This window comes from Amblyomma americanum, chromosome 2 (genome assembly GCF_052857255.1).
Source record: "Amblyomma americanum isolate KBUSLIRL-KWMA chromosome 2, ASM5285725v1, whole genome shotgun sequence".
NCBI classification, from domain to species: domain Eukaryota; kingdom Metazoa; phylum Arthropoda; class Arachnida; order Ixodida; family Ixodidae; genus Amblyomma; species Amblyomma americanum.
Window position 1 is genome coordinate 215,649,693 of NC_135498.1, and position 24,998 is coordinate 215,674,690.

The window sequence follows — 24,998 nt, forward strand, 5'->3', positions numbered from 1 at the left end:
AAAGCTGTCGAGAAGTTTCCACGACCCACCACTAAGCGCCAGCTGCGCGAGTTCCTTGGCCTTGTAAATTACTACCGACGTTTCGTACCTCGGTGCGCGGCCGTTCTGCACCCTCTCCACCTTCTGCTGTCTACACACGAAGGTGCTGCTAGGGAGCTGCTCTGGACGGACACGCCGAAGCGGCTTTTCAAGAGATCAAGAGACACCTTGCCGACGCCACACTTCTCGCCTACCCGCAACCGGGAGTCCCACAGTGCGTCACGGTCGACGCCTCGGACGCAGCTGCGGGGGCTGTCCTTCAACAGCTTAACAAAGGAGTATGGCAACCGATCGCTTTCTTTTCTCGAAAATTGACACCCACCGAGCAGCGTTACAGCACTTTCGGACGCGAGCTGTTGGCCGTCTACGCAGCAATCCGGCACTTTCGTCATTACTTAGAAGGGACGGAATTCTTTATAATGACTGATCACAAGCCTTTCACCTACGCCTTACGCTCCCTCAAATCTGATGGCGGCACGCACACAGCCCGCGAGCTGCGGCAGATGTCCTACATATCGGAATTCACCACGGACATTCGCCACATAAAGGGAGTAGACAACGCTGTCGCCGATGCTCTGTCGCGCAGCCCAGTAAATGCCCTCACTCACACGGGAATAGACCTCGCAAAAGTGGCGGCAGCTCAACGCGACGATGACGAACTGCGCCGTTTGCAGGAAACATCGACGTCACTCATCCTACAGTGGTTTCCTTTGCCCGGAGCAGGAGACATTTGTTGCGATACATCTACAAGTAGTCCTCGACCATACGTGCCTGCTTGCCTCCGTCGTGAGGTATACGCTTCGTTACACGAGCTTTCACACCCAGGAATCCGGGCGACCCAGAAGCTGCTCACGGCGCGTTTCGTATGGCCTGGCATCAACCGCGATTCCCGACAGTGGACTCGCGAGTATCTTGCGTGTCTGTCAACGGTCCAAGGTTCAGCGTCACACGGTGACACCGTTGGAGACTTTCCCAGGACCAGAAGCTCGATTCGACCACATCCATATGGACATAGTTGGACCATTGACACCTTGTCAGGGCCAAATGTACTTGCTCACATTGGTCGACCGTTTCACGCGGTGGGCAGAAGCTATCCCGATTCCCGACATTACAGCCGAAACTGTTGCTCGCGCTTTTGTCAACCACTGGCTATGTCGTTTTGGTGCGCCTTCCTCCATTACAACGGACAAAGGAAGCCAGTTTGAGTCTGCGTTGTTCGCCAGCCTGACGAAACTCATCGGCGCCTCGCGCATCAGGACTACGGCCTACCACCCGATGAGCAGTGGAATGGTCGAGAGATTTCACCGGCAGCTGAAAGCAGCACTCATGGCAAGTGAACACGACTCTTGGGTGGAAGCGTTGCCTGTTGTGCTCTTGGGCATACGCACAGCGTACAAGGCAGATATCGGCTGCAGCGCTGCGGAACTTGTCTACGGCACGACGCTACGTCTGCCTGGTGATTTCTTTGCATCTGACCAACAGCGAGCTCGCATTTCCGCCAGCGACTACGCATCTCGCCTTCGCGACATCATGAACAAGCTCCGAGCTACACCTCCGCGACAGCCCGCAGAGAGGAGGACACATGTGAGCAACGAGCTTGAGTCATGTAGTCACGTCTTTCTGCGGAACGACGCTGTACGACGACCACTACAAGCACCGTACGATGGGCCATTCAAGGTTCTCCGCCGTGCGCGGAAGACGTTCGCTATCGAAATGCGGGGGCGGTGGGAAGTTGTCTCGTTGGACAGACTTAAACCTGCGTACATGGAAACGCAGTCCATGACACCCACCTCCATCCTGTCGCCTGTAACCCATACAAGAGTGCCTCGTCCCAGGGCAGCGGTTTCCACCAGGGAGGAAAATACATCCACGCCTGATACTCGCACCTACCACACGCGCAGTGGCAGACGTCTAAATACGCCAAGTCGCCTCAACCTTTAATCGCACGATTTTCTCGTGTTGGTTCCGTTCGTGTTCTCACTAGGGGGGGGGGGGGGGGGGAGTGCTGTGGTGAACACAAATATGCCGCGGATAAGCCGCGGTGCTGCCAATGCGGAACGTAGCCGACCGTAGTCGACCGTAGCCAGCCGGCCGCCGAGAGAGGGCCGGCGCACAAAGAAAGAATAAAACTAGTTGGCACCGAGACTCCAAGCCCCACGCCTCGTCTCTGCTTTCCTCGCGCGTGCCAATAGGCTTAGAGAGGCCTCTGAGAGTGTGCATGTGACCATATGCACAATCCCAGAGGTCCAGAGGCAGGCTCGCGAAACGGGTCGTGGAGACTAATCGGGTAATTAGGCTATTGAGTCGACGACTAAGATACGAGGTGATGGAAGTCAACAAGGAAGTGTACGAGGTTAGGCCGCACCCTTTTGCACAGGATGGCATCCACTACGGTGGTGCCACTGGCAAGAAGGTGGGTAGTAGGATAGGTCGCCAGGCAACAGCATTTTTGGGGGGACCCAGAGCTCTGAAGGAACCAGTGTAGAGAAGGAAGAATTAAGATCAAACGGACAATGGGACCATAGGGGAAGAAAGACGCAAGCGCCAGGGCCAAGATATTTCAGATATAGGTTTCATTAACATGCAAGGTGGCAGGAATAGACTGAAATGGGAGGAAATAGAAGAACAGTTAAGACTGGAGGAATTAATGGTATATGGTTTAGCGGAAACACATCTTAGAGACATGGAGCAACCACCCTGTAACCCAGACTACGCATGGGAATATTGCAATAGAACAGAGGGCAGCAGAAAGGGAGGTGGAATTGGGGCATCCATTCATAAAAGTATGAATTTTCAAAGGGTTAGACTGGGATGCAGGGAACATTTATGGTTAAAAGGAACAGTGGCAGGCAAGCAAACACTCCTTGGCTTTGTATTTCTGTGGACAGGGGTTAATGCCAAAGAGGAAAACAGGAAAATGTTAGAATGTATTGCAAGCGACATTGATGAGCTAGGAGGACAGGGCGAGATAATTATATTAGGCGACATGAATGCACACATAGAAGACCTGGATGGGTACACGGATTCGACAGGAAGCATGCTGCAGGACATGTGTGACAGGCATGATTTAGTTGTATGCAACAGCACCGAGAAGTGTGAAGGGCTCATAACATGGGAGGCGGGGAGTCTGCACTCGACGATAGATTATGCACTAATGTCACAGAGGATGTAAAACAGATTAGGGGTAATGAGCATAGATGAAGATGGTTCCAGAAGTCTAGGTAGTGACCACAAGCGTATCAAGTTGAGCTTCAGAAGAAAAAGCAATGTAGGGCTGAAGCAAGATGAACAATCAGGGGGAAATTTTTACTCAGAAAAGCAATTGGAAGTAGCAGCCAAACAAATCGAGAAAGTAATTTTTGAGGATAGTGAAACAGAATGGACTTATACCAAATTAACTCGATTACTGGAGCTAGAGCTAGCTAAGGTGTGAGTAAAGCTAAAAGGGAAAAGATGCAAACCCAAGACTTGGTGGGATGAGGAGGTCAAGAGGGCAATAGAAAAGCGCAAGGAAGCATCCAGGGAACACAGATATTCCAAGAAGAGGGGGGAACCAAAACCCTAAGTAGACAGAAAATGGGATACCTTCATAAAGTGTAGAAGGGACGCATCCTATTTGATTAATGAGAAAATTAGAAGAAAGGGTGCCCAATGGATGTCAAAAGTAAATAAAAAGGATAGAAAAGCAGCCCAAAAATTCTGGAAACATCTAAATGCAATGAGTAATAAAACTAGGCTAGAACAAAGGTTTATTGTTACAGATGAGGGTATTCGACTAGAAGGGGATGAAGCAATAAAACACATAGGAACAAGGATGACGGAAAAATTTTCAGCAAAGCACGTGGTACATAATTTATCGAACGAAGATAGACCGGTTACAGCAATAGCTTCACTTGAGCAAGGAGAGTGGGAAAGGGCAGAGAAGAAGGTTCCTAGTGGCACATCAACAGGACCAGATGGTATCCCGATTATGTTGATAAAGAAGTTAGGACCAAAATCCAAGCAAACATTAATACAGGTAGTGAACAAAATGATAGTGGATGAGAAAGTCCCCGATGAATGGCGATTAAGTAGAATGAACATGATATATAAGGGAAAGGGGGACAAAGCAGACGTAAGTAACTATCGCCCCATAACAGTGACATCTGTGGTTTACAGGGTGGTGATGCAAATCATAAAGGATAGACTGCAGGCTTGGGTGGAGAACGAGGGAGTGTTAGGGGAACTACAGAATGGGTTCCGGAAACAAAGGAGGTTGGAGGACAATCTATTTTCATTGACACAGTGTATAGAAATTTCGGAAAAGGAACATAGGCCCTTATTGCTAGCATTTCTGGATATTAGGGGATTCTATGACAACGTTACTCAGGAGCATTTGTGGGACATATTGGGCACATTGGATCTGGAAAATGGAATAATTAATCTTTTAAAAGATATATATAGAGGTAACTGAGTGCTCATAAAATGGGAAAAAAATGTATCAGGGCCTGTAGAGATACAGCGGGGGCTTAGACAAGGATGTCCTCTGTCCCCTTTGTTGTTCATGTTGTACCTGCAAGGTTTGGAGGCCAAGCTAGAGGGGAGCGGACTAGGCTTCAACCTATCTTTTTTCAAGCAAGGGGAATGGATTAAACAGACATTACCGGGACTAATATACGCGGACGATATAGTGATAATGGCTGACAACAAGGAAGACCTGCAGAAGTTGTTAGACATATGCAGTACAGAGGGAGATAGATTAGGCTTCAAGTATAGTAAGGAAAAATCTGCAGTCATGATAGTGTTACAAGTGGACGAATCATGAACGAAGAAGTGGCGGTGCGCTGAACGACGACGACACTCAAAACACTCATCCCTTTTCTGTTCATGACGAAAAATTCACCGGTGTTATGCTCCCACGTGCTTTTCCTTTTTGTTAACTGAGTTCAGTTGAATAGCCACCCGATTCTTGGCCGATCCCCCAGTGTGGGTATGTGCCATCTTTTGATAGGCTAACAACAACAACAACAGCTGGGCGCTCGGTTCTGAGCTGAGTGCTGGCCATCTCAGAGCAGCCGCCAATATAGACTTACCGCCGTAACATCCCCGTAACATCTTTTGGTGGAGGTCGCGGGTTCGAGCCGACATGCCGGCGAGCCGACGAGACGACGGGCCGAACCGGCGAGATGACTACCGATCCGGCCCCTCCGTCTGCGCCTGCCACGCCAACTGTCGTCGTAGCCCACCCTCGCGACCCGGGCACATTCTGCGGTACAGATGGCGTGGACGTCGAGGACTGGCTCTCGCTTTATGAGCGTGTTAGCCAGCACAACAGGTGGGACGCCACGCTGATGCTGGCCAATGTAATATTTTATCTCGCCGGCACCGCACGCGTCTGGTTCGAAACCCACGAAGAAGAGAAATCCACGTGGGATGCCTGCAAGCAAAAGCTCCGCGGCCTGTTTGGGAAACCAGTTGGCCGTCAGCTTGCTGCCAAAAAAGAACTTGCAGCTCGCGCCCAAACGGCCACTGAATCATATATTACATACATTCAAGACGTCTTGGCACTGTGCCGAAAGGTCGACCAACATGACCGAAGACGATAAGGTAGGCCACATTCTTAAAGGCATTGCCGACGATGCCTTCCACCTTCTTCTATGCCGGGACTGCTCTACGGTTGACTCCGTTCTGCAGGTGTGTCGACGCTTCGAGCAGGCCAAGCACCGGAGCATTGCACACCGCTTCGACCGCCTGCCTAACACAGCTGCCAGTTCCACGTGCGAGGATCTGCCGACACTAAGGCAGCCTTCCAACCCCGACAACGTGACTCGCATCGTGCGCCGTGAACTGGAGGCGCTGGCTCCTGTTACGCCCAACGCGCCCTTGTCGGACAACACCCTGGCCACAATATCCCTTATTCAAGCTGTCGTCCGCCAGGAGGTCGCAAACTTGGGCATGCCCTCCAGCCATCGTCCCGTCGAACCTCGGAGTGCGAGCCCCATCTCTCCCGTGGTCGCTACTGCTACGGCCCGCAACGCCTTCGTCCCAAGTTACACAAGGTATCGTAATCCGGATGAGTGGCGTACCCCTGACGACCGGCCGATCTGCTTTACGTGCTCGCGCGTAGGCCACATCTCCCGCCACTGCCGCAGCCGTTGGTCCGCACCTCCCCGACCTTTGCCCTACGTCGACCACCTTTATGACTATGGACCCCGTCGCTTCACGCCTCGGAATGACCCACCCAGCGCCGAGTCCACACCGCCTCCTCGTAGAACCAGCCGCTCTCCCTCCCCGACAGCCCACCGTTCCCGCTCACCTCTTCCGCACCGCAGTTACTCACCATCCTCTGCAGGCCGCTTCGCGGGAAACTAGCCAGTGCAGCTCCCGGAGGTGATGCTGCATTGGTGCTCCGACCTGAAAATCCTCTACTGACCCAGCCTTCGCCCTGTAATCTGGTCGACGTTTTTGTGGACGGTGTTCCTGTTTCTTCCCTCATTGACACTGGTGCCCAAGTCTCGGTTCTTAGCTCATCCTTTTGCCGTCGCCTCAAAAAAGTTCAGACCCCTGCCGCTTCGCCCACCGTTCGCGTTGCCGATGGCAGCACTGCTGCCGTCACTGGTCTGTGCACTGCCCGCGTCACTCTTGCCGATCGTCACATCCCAGTTTTTTCACCGTCCTCGAACACTGCCCTCCCAATGTGATCCTTGGTCTAGACTTTCTAACCGCTCACTCTGCCCTTATCGACTGCTCCAGCGGCCTTCTACGATTGGACCTGCCTCTCAGCTCAGCCGACACACCCTCAAGCTCCACTCCCCGCCTTCGCTCCACCGAGTACAAATTTATAAATTACGCTTTTTAGAAGTGTGGTCGTCAAAAATTGTGAGGTAATTTCATTGATTTCAGTGCCGCATTTCTTTCACCAAAGCGAAAGCGAAGATGCCATAAACGAGGGAATAAACTTTAAGGTTCGTTTTCTGACCTCTCACATTTTCTGCGACTGGATCACTCACCTTCGTAATTTGCATGAAAATCAAATGATTCCATTTGTCGCAAACTATTCCTGAGACGTTGAGGAGCGTAATAAATCTCTCGATTTTTTTTCCCTACACGTGCACTATTGTGTTAGTTATTTTTTGTAAGAAACGTTTTCATGTAACTATGCATGCATAAGTACTGATCATATAGAAAAAGAACTAATCGCGTCATCATACAGAACAGGGCTTTATGTACATGCTGGCATAAAAAAACTGCGCACTATCTACTCAATTATTTGAGACCTAGCTTGGGGGACTTGACGACGGTGTTAATTATAATTACCCAGAACTGCACCAGGTATAGCTATAAATAAAAGGAATTACTGAAACTAGCGTAGGAATTTCATATTTGCACCAAGTTTAGTTACATATCGCATGCATGAATAACGAAAACACTTTTCATGCCGCGTCACCTCTCAATCTCGCCACGTGTCTGTTAATAGCACACCTGCGGCTGCTTCTTTCCAAACAAGCTTCGCGATCATGTATTACCTCATGAAACATGACACATGCATGATGCAATGAAAAAGCATATGGTGTTTAGCACACTTAAGGTACGCTATTCTAAGCACACCAACGCGACCGCGCAAGATTGACACAACTCACCAGACTTCTTTCTACTCTAATGAAATAATTACGTCGTCATATCAAGAAACAGTTTCAAGAAAATATTAAATGTCACAAAACGCGCCATTAAAACATGGTGTGCTATTAACAAAAAAACGCATTCCTTGGGGGCGAGTGAACCTGTCGGCGCCCCGTGCACTCCGGCTCAAGGTGATAAGTACGTGTGCAGCTGCATATGTCTTTTTTTTCCTTCAGCAATTATCAGCCTACTATCCTGAAGTTCAGGTGAATGAACGCAGTAACTTGCATGCTATTAAGTGCATTGAGTGGCAGTGCCTATCGACTCCCAGACTTCGCGCTTTACTACCGTAGCCCAATGCCTGTTAGCCAGTTTCCGAATGCGGCATTTATGCGCGAGAAACCTATCGAGGCTAATTTAATATTGTTACGAGGTGGCAAGCCAAGGAAAGCACGACATGATGACTGAATGAAGATATGATTTAATGGCTCAGGGCCTAGCGCGAGCACTCCGTCCCGCGCCACTGCCCTCTTCTTCGTCTTCATAACATGACCCCGGTCCTCCGAGCGATCGTCCCGATCGATTGCTTGAGTTACGAGTGATGAGGTGACGATGAGGATGATCAGGAAAGATAGAAGAAGATGAAAGGCTTGCCACCAAGATGAAGGAGATGATCTGGTGGACGGTTGCCCCCGGAGCTTCAGGTCCAGCGGTCGGTCACCCACAGCCGAAGGTCAAGGGTTGAGGGATCGCCGCACAGCCTGGGCGGGGGTGCCGTCTTGGTTCGGGTCGTAGTCGGGTCATCGTACGTCAGGCCCTGGTCGTCGTGTCTTGTGGTCCGGGCTGGGGACGGGGCGGGGGGAAAGCGGCTGGTCGGTTCTGGTCAGTTCGAGCTGAGGTTGGGCTGGGCGGCGGAGCCCAGGTCCCCTCGGCCGACGACGAAGGCGAGCAGAAGGCGGCGATGCTCCGGGGACTAGGATGACGATGAGCACCCAGCACCTCCACCAAATGTTACGAGGTGGCAAGCCAAGGAAAGCACGAAATGATGACTGAATGAAGATATGATTTAATGGCTCAGGGCCTAGCGCGAGCACTCCGTCCCGCGCCACTGCCCTCTTCTTCGTCTTCATAACAATATTTTTTATGCTACTACGCGGATCCAGCAGTGACGCAGCTGGTCAATATATGCTGCTTCTGCAGTGCACAGGCTTGAAGCAGCCGCCGGTAACTGCGGCAGCTGCGGTAGGCACGGGCAAGCGGAACCTGTTTTGCCTACCATGCGAAAGTCGCATGCTAACATCAGCGCCACCGCATCTTCGTGACGTCGCGGGGTGAAGGAGGTCCATACAAAGAAAGTTCTCGGCCCTACTTTGTTCGCGGAAGAACTACTACTTCCGTGAAGCGGTCAAGGGGGTGTCGCGGTAGAATTTACACACCTGGAGGGGTAATAGAACCAGCAAAGCTATTACAGGGGCTAGTTGGTTGATCATACTGGGAACAAATGCGCTACAAGCGACACAAAAAAAGACACGTACACACGGCACAAGCGCAATGTGCGCTTGTGCCGTGTGTATGTGTCTTTGTTTGTGTCGCTTGTAGCGCATTTGTTCCCAGTAGGGGAAATAGAAGTTCCCTCCTTTTTGTGGTAGTTAAGTGCTGCCATCTATCGGCCGAAAAAGTTCAAATCTGAGTTGCCTCGTAGCTGGTGAGCCCTCTTAAGTTCTAATATCAGTTTAAGTAAGGTGGCCAGTGTACCACCGTCCACTATCTTTTCAATGCGAGCTTCATTGTAGACGGCCACAACTGCCCGGATACCATCTGCATGCGGAATGTTCGTATAGAGTGAAGTGACGTCGAGGGTGACAAGCAAAGAACCCTGAGGAATGACAGGATCAACGATATCGGACAGGAAGTTAGTAGTGTCCTTTATGTCGGACGGAAATGTGGGTGGAATTCTATTAATTAGCGTATCGACGTAGCGGGACAGATTTTCCGTAACAGTGCCGACACCAGAAACGATGGGTCGACCCGGAATGTTTACTTTATGTTGAGTAAAGGTACTGCGCAAAATAATACAAACATGGACGAGAAGGGCACAAGGACGGGCGCAGACTCGCGACTGGGTTTTATTCAGAACAACACATACTTATAACTTCCACACCACCATGTCAGTCACTGAGCGCAAGCCAGAAATCTGCATTCTGTCTGGTAAAGTCTTATCGAGGTATCACTCACGCAATCATCTCTTTTCATTTCATTTCATTTATTTTACCCTCAAGGCCCGAGGGTATTGAAGAGGGGAGTGGTTGTATACATGGGTTTAGTACAAGGCGTTTGATTTCTAATTACACAATGATAGCTAAGGCGGAACAAAAACGCTGATGGTCGATGATGGAGGCTGTACTTCCGGGAAGGTGGTTCCAGTCCTTTGCTGTTCGTGGAAGGAAAGACTCAGCTGCGCATTTTGTTTTAAAGAAAGGAATGCCGATTTTATGCGCATGATCAACTCGTGATGAAACTTATGATGGAGGAAGTATAAGATCGCGGTGCAGTCTGGGGTTACGATACAATATTTTATGCATTAGGCAAAGGCGAGCGTGCTTTCGACGGCTAGCAAGAGATGGTAACTGTAATGTATTCTTAGAGGTTACGCTAGCGGTACGGTTATAGTTCTGAAGGATGAAACGTGCCGAGTTATTCTGAATTAATTCGAGGGAACTGATCAAGTTTTCCGTGAAGGGATCCCAAATGGACGCAGCATATTCCAACTTACTACGAACGACAGATTTATAGAGGAGAAGTTTCAAGGAAGTGGGGGCAGAGAGAAAGTTACGGCGAAGGTAGCCGAGGGCACGGTTGGCGTTGTTAATCATTAAATTGATGTGAAAAGACCAAGTTAGATCACTTGCTATGTGAACGCCTAAATAGCGGTATGAAGACACTTATTCTAATTCGATGTTATCTAGATGATAAGAGGTGGGGGGTATAGAAATGCGTGACACATGTAGTACTTCACATTTGGTTTTGTTTAGTTCCATTGACCACGTATTACACCACTCAAGAATTTCATTAATGTCTTTTTGCAAAAGAAGAGAGTCGTTAGGGTCGTTAATTTCACGAAATATTACACAGTCATCTGCAGATAAATGAATGTGGGAGGTAACGGAAATACGAAGGTCATTAATATATATCAGGAACAAAAGGGGCCCAAGGACAGTCCCCTGTGGGACCCCTGAATGCACGGAAGTGAATGGAGAACAAATGTTATTAGCCATTACAAACTGTGTTCTATTACAAAGGAAATATTCTAACCATGCTAAAACATTTGGAAGAAGATTTAGCTTGCTAAGCTTGCGCTATTTCTGTTCCTTTGGCCTTTCCTGTGGTTGTCTTTTTATGCGCAACATGGTTTCTTCAAAAGCAATGTACCAACTTGCCCAACAAGAAGTTCTTCTAAAAAAGAAATAGTTTGTGACTAACCTTCTCGAAAGCCTTGGAGAAGTCTAGAAAGATACAGTCCGCGCATGAACGATGATTCAGAATAGCGTGAAGTTTGTGCGTGAAGGTAAGTAACTGCGTCTCGCACGAGAATGATTTGCGAAAGCCGTGTTGAGCGTCAGTGAAGAAGGAGTTAGATTCGAGAAAGGTAACTAAGTTAGTGTATAGGATGTGCTCAAAAATTTTGCATGGTATGCTGGTTAGTTATATTGGGCGGTAATTAAGAGGGGAATTAGTACTACCTGACTTGTGCAACGGAACCGCCTTCCCGATCGTCCAGTCCGCTGGAAGCACTGACGTCTCAAGTGACTGCTGGAAAATTTTGGAAAAGATGATTGAGGAATAAAGTTTAGTACTCTTCAAGAACTTCGCGTTCTACTGGCCAACGCTAGAAGCATTCTTAATAAACGCTAATCGTTTCACTCCGCTGTCGACACGTGCGAGGCTGATATCATCGCAATAACAGAAACCTGGCTTCATCCCAACGTACACGATAGTGAGATATTTGACGATTCATCCCGCTTTTCAGTTTACAGACGCGATCGCACTCAGCGACCAGGCGGTGGTGTCTTGCTTGCTATATCGCAAACAATAAAGTCCTATCACATTCCTGTACAAACTAATCTAGAATCCATTTGGGCCTGCGTAGAACTAAAACATCACAAATCCGTTTTTGGTGTATGTTATCGACCTCCCAATTATCCTCCCACGTTCACATCAGAATTGCATGATGTGCTCGACCTTGTTGTTACGCGGCACCCTGCAGCGCCCATTACTTTGTTAGGCGATTTTAACTTTCCTGAGCTGACATGGTCTTCGGAAATAACTCCTAAATCATCCCCATCGTCGCAAGGCAATGAGTTCTTGAACCTTTGTTCACTCTTTTCCCTCTCTCAGCTAGTATCCCAACCAACCCGTCCATCAGACACCACTGCTAACATATTAGACTTAGTGTTGACATCCCATTCTGACCTCGTTTCAGACTTGACCTGCATGCCCGGCATAAGTGACCACTTCCTAGTCTCGTTTAATTTCTGCATTCCTTCCAATAACGCTGACAAGAAAGTCAAGCGTATCCGTGATTATAGCAGAGCTGACTTTCAGGCTGTCAACGAAGAACTATTTTCATTTCTCGATGCATTTTTTACAGATTTTGATAGCAGGGAGGCGCAGGTGAACTGGAACATTTTCGTTGCTAAGGTTAAAGGGGCACTGAGGAGAAATTGAAGTTGGCTTGTATCGATAGAATACCAGCTCCTGATCACAAAAACGCCACTCTTACTGAAAACAAAGCTCTTGTAATGTAGAAAATAGCAAGAACCAAAATACAGGTATCGCCGCCACAGGCCAATCTCGCAAGTACAAGCGTGATGACTTCCTAGGACAAGAGGCGCCACCTTGGAGGAATATGCCTTACTTCATGGACGTCGCGAATCTCTGAGGCAGGCAAAGGAAGGTTGCGCACCGCACCGCTAGCTTTCAGAAATCACGGAGTCTGCGTTTATTCTGAGACGTCATAAGAGTTGCCGTGGCGTCATAAGAGTTCGCCGAGTTTGAATCAAAGCGGCGGGAAAAACTTTTTCATCTTCGAATCCAAATTTCATTGAAATAAATGCATCTTTCGCGCCCGGACAAGTGGCAACGAAGCCATGAAATGCCGAACTATCAGATTTTGCTAACAAAATAAAATTGATAGAGCTCTCCTCAGTGTCCCTTTAACGAACTAACGGAAATATATATCCCCCTACGCACCATTACCACTCATAGAAATGCACTGTGGTACAACGCTCACATAAGAAGGCTTTGTAACAGGAAAAAACGGTTTTACCGAAACGCAAAAAAATGTAACTCCGTTTCTAAATGCGAAGCTTATCATGCGGCAAATAGCGTGTATGTATCGGCAATGAAAAACGCCAAAGATCATTTTCTACAGCACACACTGCCCAACATGCTCACAAATGATCGAAAAAAAATTTGGCGTGCCATTTTTCCCAATAGAAATCATTCAATTAAATTGTTAGATGAAAACGGTTCAACTATCGCTGATACTGATTGTCCTAAAATTCTAAATGAAACATATTGTCGCAATTTTGTTCTTTCTTCCAACGTCACGTTTCCTACAGTGGAGGACTGCCAATTCTCAATCATGGATGCAATATCCACCGAGCCCCTAGAAATAGAAAAATTAATAGAAAATCTTAAGACCTATACAAGCCCTGGAACAGGTTTAATTAACGCGAAGTTCTTGAAGAGTACTAAACTTTATTCCTCAATCATCTTTTCCAAAATTTTCCAGCAGTCACTTGAGACGTCAGTGCTTCCAGCGGACTGGACGATCGGGAAGGCGGTTCCGTTGCACAAGTCAGGTAGTACTAATTCCCCTCTTAATTACCGCCCAATATCACTAACCAGCATACCATGCAAAATTTTTGAGCACATCCTATACACTAACTTAGTTACCTTTCTCGAATCTAACTCCTTCTTCACTGACGCTCAACACGGCTTTCGCAAATCCTTCTCGTGCGAGACGCAGTTACTTACCTTCACGCACAAACTTCACGCTATTCTGAATCGTCGTTCATGCGCGGACTGTATCTTTCTAGACTTCTCCAAGGCTTTCGAGAAGGTTAGTCACAAACTACTTCTTTTTTAGAAGAACTTCTTGTTGGGCAAGTTGGTACATTGCTTTTGAAGAAACCATGTTGCGCATAAAAAGACAACCACAGGAAAGGCCAAAGGAACAGAAAGAGCGCAAGCTTAGCAAGCTAAATCTTCTCCCAAATGTTTTAGCATGGTTAGAATATTTCCTTTGTAATAGAACACAGTTTGTAATGGCTAATAACATTTGTTCTCCATTCACTTCCGTGCATTCTGGGGTCCCACAGGGGTCTGTCCTTGGGCCCCTTTTGTTCCTGATATATATTAATGACCTTCGTATTTCCGTTACCTCCCACATTCATTTATCTGCAGATGACTGTGTAATATTTCGTGAAATTAACGACCCTAACGACTCTCTTCTTTTGCAAAAAGACATTAATGAAATTCTTGAGTGGTGTAATACGTGGTCAATGGAACTAAACAAAACCAAATGTGAAGTACTATGTGTGTCACGCATTTCTATACCCCCCACCTCTTATCATCTAGATAACATCGAATTAGAATAAGTGTCTTCATACCGCTATTTAGGCGTTCACATAGCAAGTGATCTAACTTGGTCTTTTCACATCAATTTAATGATTAACAACGCCAACCGTGCCCTCGGCTACCTTCGCCGTAACTTTCTCTCTGCCCCCACTTCCTTGAAACTTCTCCTCTATAAATCTGTCGTTCGTAGTAAGTTGGAATATGCTGCGTCCATTTGGGATCCCTTCACGGAAAACTTGATCAGTTCCCTCGAATTAATTCAGAATAACTCGGCACGTTTCATCCTTCAGAACTATAACCGTACCGCTAGCGTAACCTCTAAGAATACATTACAGTTACCATCTCTTGCTAGCCGTCGAAAGCACGCTCGCCTTTGCCTAATGCATAAAATAATGTATCGTAACCCCAGACTGCACCGCGATCTTATACTTCCTCCATCATAAGTTTCATCACGAGTTGATCATGCGCATAAAATCGGCATTCCTTTCTTTAAAACAAAATGCGCAGCTGAGTCTTTCCTTCCACGAACAGCAAAGGACTGGAACCACCTTCCCGGAAGTACAGCCTCCATCATCGACCATCAGCGTTTTTGTTCCGCCTTAGCTATCATTGTATAATTAGAAATCAAACGCCTTGTACTAAACCCCTGTATACAACCACTCCCCTCTTCAATACCCTCGGGCCTTGAGGGTGAAATAAATGAAATGAAATGAAAAGAGATGATTGCGTGAGTGATACCTCGATAAGACTTTACCAGACAGAATGCAGATTTCTGGCTTGCGCTCAGTGACTGACATGGTGGTGTGGAAGTTATAAGTATGTGTTGTTCTGAATAAAACCCAGTCGCGAGTCTGCGCCCGTCCTTGTGCCCTTCTCGTCCATGTTTGTATTATTTTGCGCAGTACCTTTACTCAACATAAAGTAAACATTCCGGGTCGACCCATCGTTTCTGGTGTCGGCACTGTTACGGAAAATCTGTCCCGCTACGTCGATACGCTAATTAATAGAATTCCACCCACATTTCCGTCCGACATAAAGGACACTACTAACTTCCTGTCCGATATCGTTGATCCTGTCATTCCTCAGGGTTCTTTGCTTGTCACCCTCGACGTCACTTCACTCTATACGAACATTCCGCATGCAGATGGTATCCGGGCAGTTGTGGCCGTCTACAATGAAGCTCGCATTGAAAAGATAGTGGACGGTGGTACACTGGCCACCTTACTTAAACTGATATTAGAACATAAGAGGGCTCACCAGCTACGAGGCAACACAGATTTGAACTTTTTCGGCCGATAGATGGCAGCACTTAACTACCACAAAAAGGAGGGAACTTCTATTTCCCCTACTGGGAACAAATGCGCTACAAGCGACACAAACAAAGACACATACACACGGCACAAGCGCACATTGCGCTTGTGCCGTGTGTACGTGTCTTTTTTTGTGTCGCTTGTAGCGCATTTGTTCCCAGTATGATCAACCAACTAGCCCCTGTAATAGCTTTGCTGGTTCTATTACCCCTCCAGGTGTGTAAATTCTACCGCGACACCCCCTTGACCGCTTCACGGAAGTAGTAGTTCTTCCGCGAACAAAGTAGGGCCGAGAACTTTCTTTGTATGGACCTCCTTCACCCCGCGACGTCACGAAGATGCGGTGGCGCTGATGTTAGCATGCGACTTTCGCATGGTAGGCAAAACAGGTTCCGCTTGCCCGTGCCTACCGCAGCTGCCGCAGTTACCGGCGGCTGCTTCAAGCCTGTGCACTGCAGAAGCAGCATATATTGACCAGCTGCGTCACTGCTGGATCCGCGTAGTAGCATAAAAAATATTGTTATGAAGACGAAGAAGAGGGCAGTGGCGCGGGACGGAGTGCTCGCGCTAGGCCCTGAGCCATTAAATCATATCTTCATTCAGTCATCATTTCGTGCTTTCCTTGGCTTGCCACGTCGTAACATTTGGTGGAGGTGCTGGGGCTTCATCGTCATCCTAGTCCCCGGAGCATCGCCGCCTTCTGCTCGCCTTCGTCGTCGGCCGAGGGGACCTGGGCTCCGCCGCCCGGCCCAACCCCAGCTCGAACTGACCAGAACCGACCAGCCGCTTTCCCCCCGCCCCGTCCCCAGCCCCGACCACAAGACACGACGACCAGGGCCTGACGTACGATGACCCGACTACGACCCGAACCAAGACGGCACCCCCGCCCAGGCTGTGCGGCGATCCCTCAACCCTTGACCTTCGGCTGTGGGTGACCGACCGCTGGACCTGAAGCTCCGGGGGCAACCGTCCACTAGATCATCTCCTTCATCTTGGTGGCAAGCCTTTCATCTTCTTCTATCTTTCCTGATCATCCTCATCGTCACCTCATCACTCGTAACTCAAGCAATCGATCGGGACGATCGCTCGGAGGACCGGGGTCATGTTATGAAGACGAAGAAGAGGGCAGTGGCGCGGGACGGAGTGCTCGCGCTAGGCCCTGAGCCATTAAATCATATCTTCATTCAGTCATCATGTCGTGCTTTCCTTGGCTTGCCACCTCGTAACAATATTAAGTTAGCCTCGATAGGTTTCTCGCGCATAAATGCCGCATTCGAAAACTGGCTAACAGGCATTGGGCTACGGTAGTAAAGCGCGAAGTCTGGGAGTCGATAGGCACTGCCACTCAATGCACTTAATAGCATGCAAGTTACTGCGTTCATTCACCTGAACTTCAGGATAGTAGGCTGATAATTGCTGAAGGAAAAAAAAGACATATGCAGCTGCACACGTACTTATCACCTTGAGCCGGAGTGCACGGGGCGCCGACAGGTTCACTCGCCCCCAAGGAATGCGTTTTTTTGTTAATAGCACACCATGTTTTAATGGCACGTTTTGTGACATTTAATATTTTCTTGAAACTGTTTCTTGATATGACGACGTAATTATTTCATTAGAGTAGAAAGAAGTCTGGTGAGTTGTGTCAATCTTGCGCGGTCGCGTTGGTGTGCTTAGAATAGCGTACCTTAAGTGTGCTAAACACCATATGCTTTTTCATTGCATCATGCATGTGTCATGTTTCATGAGGTAATACATGATCGCGAAGCTTGTTTGGAAAGAAGCAGCCGCAGGCGTGCTATTAACAGACACGTGGCGAGATTGAGAGGTGACGCGGCATGAAAAGTGTTTTCGTTATTCATGCATGCGATATGTCACTAAACTTGGTGCAAATATGAAATTCCTACGCTAGTTTCAGTAATTCCTTTTATTTATAGCTATACCTGGTGCAGTTCTGGGTAATTATAATTAACACCGTCGTCAAGTTCCCCAAGCTAGGTCTCAAATAATTGAGTAGATAGTGCGCAGTTTTTTTATGCCAGCATGTACATAAAGCCCTGTTCTGTATGAGGACGCGATTAGTTCTTTTTCTATATGATCAGTACTTATGCATGCATAGTTACATGAAAACGTTTCTTACAAAAAATAACTAACACAATACTGCACGTGTAGGGAAAAAAAATCGAGAGATTTATTACGCTCCTCAACGTCTCAGGAATAGTTTGCGACAAATGGAATCATTTGATTTTCATGCAAATTACGAAGGTGAGTGATCCAGTCGCAGAAAATGTGAGAGGTCAGAAAACGAACCTTAAAGTTTATTCCCTCGTTTATGGCATCTTCGCTTTCGCTTTGGTGAAAGAAATGCGGCACTGAAATCAATGAAATTACCTCACAATTTTTGACGACCACACTTCTAAAAAGCGTAATTTATAAATTTGTACTCAATATTTTGCTATAATTTTTCGTCACGAAACTAGACTTCAGGCCTAGGAAAGAAAATAATTCTAGAAATCAAAAATTTTCACTAAATCGACCAGTCCAACAAGAGGACAAGTCGGCCTGGCTGGTGCGTGGTCATGCGGCCAAAAACAGTTCTAAGCGAGACAGTTGATCGGGGACACGACGCTGTCCCCACTTTTCGCGCAGCACGACACGTTCGTATGTCAGCAGACGATGAGCGCATGTCTGCTCCGACGAAACAACGCCAGCACCTCCCCTCACTACTGTCCCGAAGTAAATTCATTCCGGCTAGTGCAGAGTGTCAAAACTTGTTTTATTCAATGCCTAGCGCATAAATAAACGGCAGGAACGCTTTCTACATGTTTACTACTAACCATATATACAATACACAGTGGCAAACTATTTCTCTTTATAGGCCGCACGTGGACAACGCGAGCTCGTGTAGTTCGACAAATTACTAAGTTGGAAGCATCGACCATTGCTAACTGGAAACGCGCCTGCAAGCCTTGAAAACCCGCGCTCAACACCTATCCGCGACGCCACTCCCCGACCTTTTGCCTACCACGAGCTCGCTAGCGACTGCAGCGCCACCTCGTTTCTTTACAAACATGCAGGAGGTCCATATCCTGCCAAAGCTGGAAATAAGAATAACGCCTCTCAAGGGGTGGTGGTCAGAGAATGGACCTTTTTCCAGTAACCCACCACACAGCTGACGCAACGAAAAATACGTTTTTGAGTTTGGGTCTCCCTAAGCTCCCTCGAATCTTTTCTGAGAAAATTCACTTACAATGACAGGTGACAGCCAGGATGGGGTATACAGCCTATGCTGGTTTCCCATAGCCAGAACAGATAAGTGTGAGTCATCTTTTGACACACCTTGGGAACACCTCCCCTTCGGCACTTCTGCCGGCTATTCCGTATTCCGCGTATTCCTCCGTCCCCACACACAATGCAAGCCTAGTGGCCGTGTACGAGTGTGGACGCCGATTCGGCGCGCGGCCTCAGTGAAAAGCTTTTTGCGCTCTCATTGTTTGCGCTGCCAGTGTTTATTTCGCATTGTCTTTGCTGTTGTTGCCCTTACTTTTCGTTTAACAAGACAACTCTGATTTGAACTTTTTCTGTCGATAGATGGTAGCACTTAAGCACCCCCAGAAAAAGGTGGTAAGTTCTATCCCCCCTCCAGGTATGTAAACTACACAGCGACACGAAAGCATTCGTTCTTGCGCGTTCAAAGAGTAGAGCCCAGAACTTTCTGTAGGTACGCGGGGAAATTTCGGGGGACGGAAGCACAAAAATGTTAACCCCTCTGAAGCCATTCAGCAAAGAAGGATGTAGGCGTCAGACAATGGGCCATTTCGCAGTAACCCACCAATTTAGCGTTTCTGGTTTGGGCCGCCCAAGCTCCCTCGACTTTTCTGAGAAAATTATTTTACAGTGGTAGGGTGGGGTTTCTGGTTTCGCTTGAGCAGACAGGTGTGCTCGATTAAAATGGCGGAAGAGACTTGGCGCATCCTCAGGACATTACTGGAAAAAGGTCCATTGGGTTGATCACCTATGTAGCCAGCTCCAAATAAAAGGAAAGTAAGGAGCGCCTAGCACAAGGCCTCATGGCTGGTCTTCTTCCATTTCCCGCGTAGCCTTCCTTATATAGCTACAGATGGATGTCCTCGAGTGCAGTGATAGCGTGTAGCTTACTTTTCCTAGTCTCGTACGGGCGTTCCCAGCGCCGAACACCCATGTTCCGCTTCTCAGCACCAACAAGGCTTGAGTGTTTGGCTTGTTCTAACGGTGGTCATCATCTTGTGGCACTTTTGTGCGCCATACTTTTGATCCCTGTCTTGACAGCAGTAGATTTGTCTCAAAGGGCTTGAATACCAGCAGGCAACAAGTCAGCAGAAAATGCCATCAAAGAATTTCAGGCACGGGAAGCGTAAGCGTGCAGGTGCACTGATTGCGAACACCAGAAAGCGGCCAGCTCTCGAAAACGAAGCTCCTACGAGCAAAAGACACTCTTCTCGCTATCGTGGTGACCTTGGCCACCCTGCTGAAGGTTATTCGACGCCTGAAGTCAACGAGCACAACCCAAGGCCGGCAGACGTTGAAGCCCTCATCAGAGGTGCCAGGAAGTGCCCTGTCATCTTCATCATCTTCAGTGATGAGCGCAACAGGGTCGTGCGACGAAGATATTGCTATTGGAGGTTCCGCGACCACCCCAGTAAAGAACGGCAGTGCAAGTGCTGGAATTCAAGGGCGGCGCATTGTTAGCCTTCAGTACCTGTTGAGCAGCTTGCAAAAGACCGCCCTCCATGCTCCCTTCAACTGCACTTTAGCGGATATGGACTGTGAGTCTGAAAGAAAGCAAGGTCTTCGAAGCACGTTGACTCTCGTATGCAGGATGTGCCGAAGGAAGGATGTCATCCACACGGACCCGCCACCTGACGCACAAGCTTCTATCGGCTGCTGTGATGTAAACACATCAGCGGTATGTAGAATAATGTCACTTGGCTGTGGCTTCTCAAACCTTAACGAACTGCTTGCGTCTATGAACATCCCAAGAATGTCATCAGACACTTACACAAAAATAGAGTACAACGCTGGCCACATTATCAATCAAGCCGCCTGGGAGGAAATGAAAAGAGCGGGCGCAGAAGAGGCAAGGCTGGCAAGAGAATGTGGCAACATTGACAGTGACGGTACACCCACGATAGCAGTCATCGCAGATGGTGCGTGGTCAAAGAGATCCTACAAGAACAAATATGACGCTTCGTCAGGCGTGGTAAGTGTAAAAATTTATTTAATTGCCAAAGTGGTAAAAATGCTGCATTTTGTACTTGAAATATTTTACACTTGCTCCTTCGGCTAATTGAAGAGATATGGAAGAGGCCCGCGCTTTCATAACAAAGCACTGAAACTAGTTTCACTGCTAGCGTCAACGTAGAGAGAGAGCGTGAAGGGATTAGAACTGTGAATACAAAAATGCTGTCAGCGATGTTATGTGTGTTTGAGTTGGTCCTTGTATACGTGCAAACGCACAGTTTTAATAATTATAATTTTTTCCTGTTGTTCAGTGATTAATATCTTGTGAAAAACAGAGTATTTACATCACACTACGAGCAGGAAGAAAGACTATAGAATAAGCATGAAAGCGGGGCTATGTACCGCTGTGATCGAAAGGCATCAATTTGCCTGGAGGTAGTTACAAAGCAGCACTTGAATCACAAGCATGAGAATACCTATATGTTCTAGCGATTAGCAGTGCAGCCAGTATGGCAGCTTCGTGACTAATATTGGTCTTACTCTTTCAGGCTGCCATCGTTGGTCACAGAACTGGAAAAGTCCTGTACCTTGGCGTGAAAAACAAGGTATGCGCAATGTGTCGTCGGACTCCACAAGGTGCCACCCCGAAAGAGCATCAGTGCCATAAGAACTGGCAGGGAAGCTCAACAAGCATGGAGCAAGCTATTGTTGTTGAAGGCTTCAAGAAAAGCGTTGAGCTACATGGCATCAAATATACAAAGCTTATAGCTGATGGTGATTCCAGCACTTACCGATCTATCGTCGCAGCAGCACCGTATGGCAACCAGCGGGTTGAAAAAATTGAGTGCAGGAACCACCTACTTCGAAACTATGCAGCAAAAATAAAAGATCGCTCAGAAGCGGCTGGAAAAAATTCCTCCTAAATTAAAAAGCTCTATTCTCCAAGCAGCTGTGCCCCTACGGCATGGAGTTGCAACAGCAATAAAAGTTAGAAGCAGTGAAGATGCATCGTTTTCTGAAAAAATAGACCGTCTTGCTCATGACATAAAGAACGGCCCAAATCATGTGTTTGGAGACCACGCCAACTGCGCTGATTACTTCTGTTTCGGAAGCAAAGCGGGAGAAGAAAATATATTTCCTGAAATGGTTCAGAAAGGCATCTTTGAAGAAATTTGTGTTGCCATGAGCAGAGTGGTTGCAAACGCGGCGAGCCTAATAATGGACGTCGATAACAATGCTGCCGAGCATTACAATTCCGTTGTGGCAAAATTTGTAGGTGGAAAGAGGATAAACTATTCCTTGAAAGCATCTTACGAGACAAGGTGTTTTGCAGCCTCCTTATCGCTCAACCGCCGAGGAACGTACCAGGAAAAAATCGCGCGCAGGATATCGGGAGGGCAGCTTGGAGGATGCACAGCATCATTTATGAAGGCATTAATATCTAGGAGAGATTCGAAGCGAAAGCTACCGAAAAAAAAGATATCAATCACTCCACGCTGCCAGCATCGAGAAAAAGAGCGACATATTGGTGCCGATGCTGATTACGGCGTACCAGACATGGAGCCTGATGCTTTTCAATCTGCTTCCGAGAACTTCCTGAAATCGCTCTCGCTATCAGCAACCAACATAGAAGACCTGCAGCGAGCAACGTCAAAGCAGAGTGGATCCACTGTGTGGAAACAAGAAAGGCGAAAAAGATTGACGGCTTCATTGTTTGGTGCTATTTGTAAAATGAAGCCAACGACGGGATGTGGGCGGACAGTTGGTGACATCCTGTACAAAGAAATAACTTCCGATGCGATTCGGTATGGAAAGGACCACGAGTGCTTCGCACTCAAGCAAATCGAGAATGAGTGCAACGTCGTGGTGAAGGAGTGCGGCCTGATTGTTGACCAGGAGACCGTGTTTCATCCACAGATGAGCGGCCTCACGCAGCGCTTGAACAAAACCACTGCAGACAAGCTCGCCATGGTCGCCGACGCTGAACCTGGGATGTCTTCCTTCCGTACATCATGTTCGTCTACTACACCGCAGTTGAGAGGACCAGTCATATATGACACATTTTAGGCTCATTTACGGCGAAGAAGCAACGACAACGCTTGACGCCATGCTGCCAAACGTCACCAGTGAGGACAACCTTGACGTCACCGCCTGCTTGCAGCGTGCGGGAGCTCTACGAGTCGCTCGGCTACGCATTACACACCAAGAGCGAACCTACGCCCGACGCTACAATCTCCGCCGTCGCCACGCACAATACAAGCCAAGTGACCGCGTATGGGTGTAGACGCCTATTCTGCAACAGCCCAATAAAGAGCTTGTTTCAGTACCACGTTAATCTGCTCGTCTGTTTTTTCATGGCATTTTCACCGCCTCGTGACAATATTTATTACAAATTGTAGTAGATTTACTTCCTTTCACACCTCCTTCATTGCTTATAATTTCACAACGAAATAAGTCAAAGTTGGATAAAACTTAAAAGGGCGGGAAGCGAGTTTTTGGTTAGCCCTGTTTACATGAACCAATAACGTCTGGTTGAGTAGGGGGTCGAGCTGAGCGAGGTCCACCCAACTCGACCAGTGCGTGTTTAGATGAACTTGATTTTAGGGAGTCGAGACCGGTTCAACTGCAGCGACACCAAGCGTCGAGCGAGCAAGCTGTGGCAGCCTCCGAAATTGGGGCCGCCATCGCTGTATACACGATTTTACCGAGGGCTGCTGGGAGAGGGAGAAAATACTCTCGAACCGCGCGCTTCTCCAGCCTGCCACGGTGGCCAACTGGCTGCGGGCTGTTACATCGCCGGCTCTTACCTTCTAGGCGTAGCTTGTTTACAGACATCCGTACCTTATCGTGATTTTCTCGCCCTTCGCAACTAATGCCGCGATGCCGTACTCGGCGCGAACTTCATCTGGTCAGCACTGCGTAGTCGTCGGCTGTGGCAACAACCAGCGTAAAAGGAAAAACATCGCCGATAGCACTTGCGCCAAGCATGCTGTGTCCAGGTCTCGGTGCGGGTGTGACATGTTCATGTTGCACCGCTTTCCCGTCGACCCCGAGTTGAATCGTCAGTGGACGTCGCTAGTTAACAGAAAGGACTTTGCCCCGACTACAAACTCGCGCGTCTGTTCTCTGCATTTTGTCGATGGCAAGCGAACGGAGCAAAACCCACTGCCCATGCTGAATCTCGGCTACGAGCGAAATGCAAGTACAATTATTGTCGTTTTACGTATAGTAAACATGCAATTTGCTTGCTGCAGAGCTTAAATGTTTATTATGCTGCATTTTGCGTGCGTAAAAGCACGGACAGCATTTGTCACTTTTTTTTCCATTGCTTGCTCCATCACCGGGCACGTTTAGCGACAGCGGTGCGATATGCGCTGGTTGGCCGCAGATTGAACTTAAAGCGTTGTCGATAACGTAAAAGTGCAGCTTCACAACTTCACCACCGCCATATGTGATGTACAGGAGCGTTTTTTATTTCCGTTAACAGAAATAATAATCGTTTCAGGTCATTTACGGCCGCAGACGCCTGATGCGCGATGACCGTGGTCCAACACCTGTCAAACGAAAGGTCAGATTGTTGAGTCTGTACATGGAAATGCTGGAACTCACGTTACATTTGATGGGAATAACGCGCTGCACAAGAAAAAACAACAACTGAAACGACGGCGCTTGAACAAGCGCCCTCGTTTCAGTTGTCGTTTTTCCTCGTGTAGCGGGTTATTCCCATAAAAGTCCAAGCGCCGTCGTTTCAGTTGTTGTTTTTCCTTGTGTAGCGCGTTATTCCCATCAAATATACAACCAACTAGCCCACATTGCTACCTTGCTAGCTGTTGCTCACGTTACACTTGTTTCGCATTTTAGAGACAAGAAAGCCCATGTGATGAGTCCGAAGCATCTGATGCAGTTCATCAGACGCCACCGCACAATGTAAGAAATGCGCATTTATTATTTCACAACACTGTTAGCATTTATCGGGCTTCTACAGGAGCGGGCTGAAGTACAGACAGGTGCCAAGGTGTTTCAAAGCAATAAAAACACAGCAGTCTCAATTATTCAGTTCAGACGCATGCACAGCTGTGAAATTTGAGCAAGAAATGAGACTCGTGTACAAAAAATATACAGAACAGCAATTTCACAAACGCGAGTCTTCTAGAAAGATCATACAGTGCAACAAAGGCATCAAGTACCATA

At 47.9% G+C, this 24,998-nt stretch overlaps 1 protein-coding gene across 1 annotated transcript; it reads left to right on the forward strand.

Moving 5' to 3' along the window:
• Positions 1–458: 458 nt before the first annotated feature.
• Positions 459–20,315, forward strand: LOC144120363 (uncharacterized). The gene is made up of 3 exons (XM_077652726.1): positions 459–830; positions 976–1,845; positions 19,932–20,315. The coding sequence occupies exons 1-3, from the start codon at positions 459–461 to the stop codon at positions 20,313–20,315; spliced, it is 1,626 nt and encodes a 541-aa protein (XP_077508852.1).
• Positions 20,316–24,998: the final 4,683 nt, after the last annotated feature.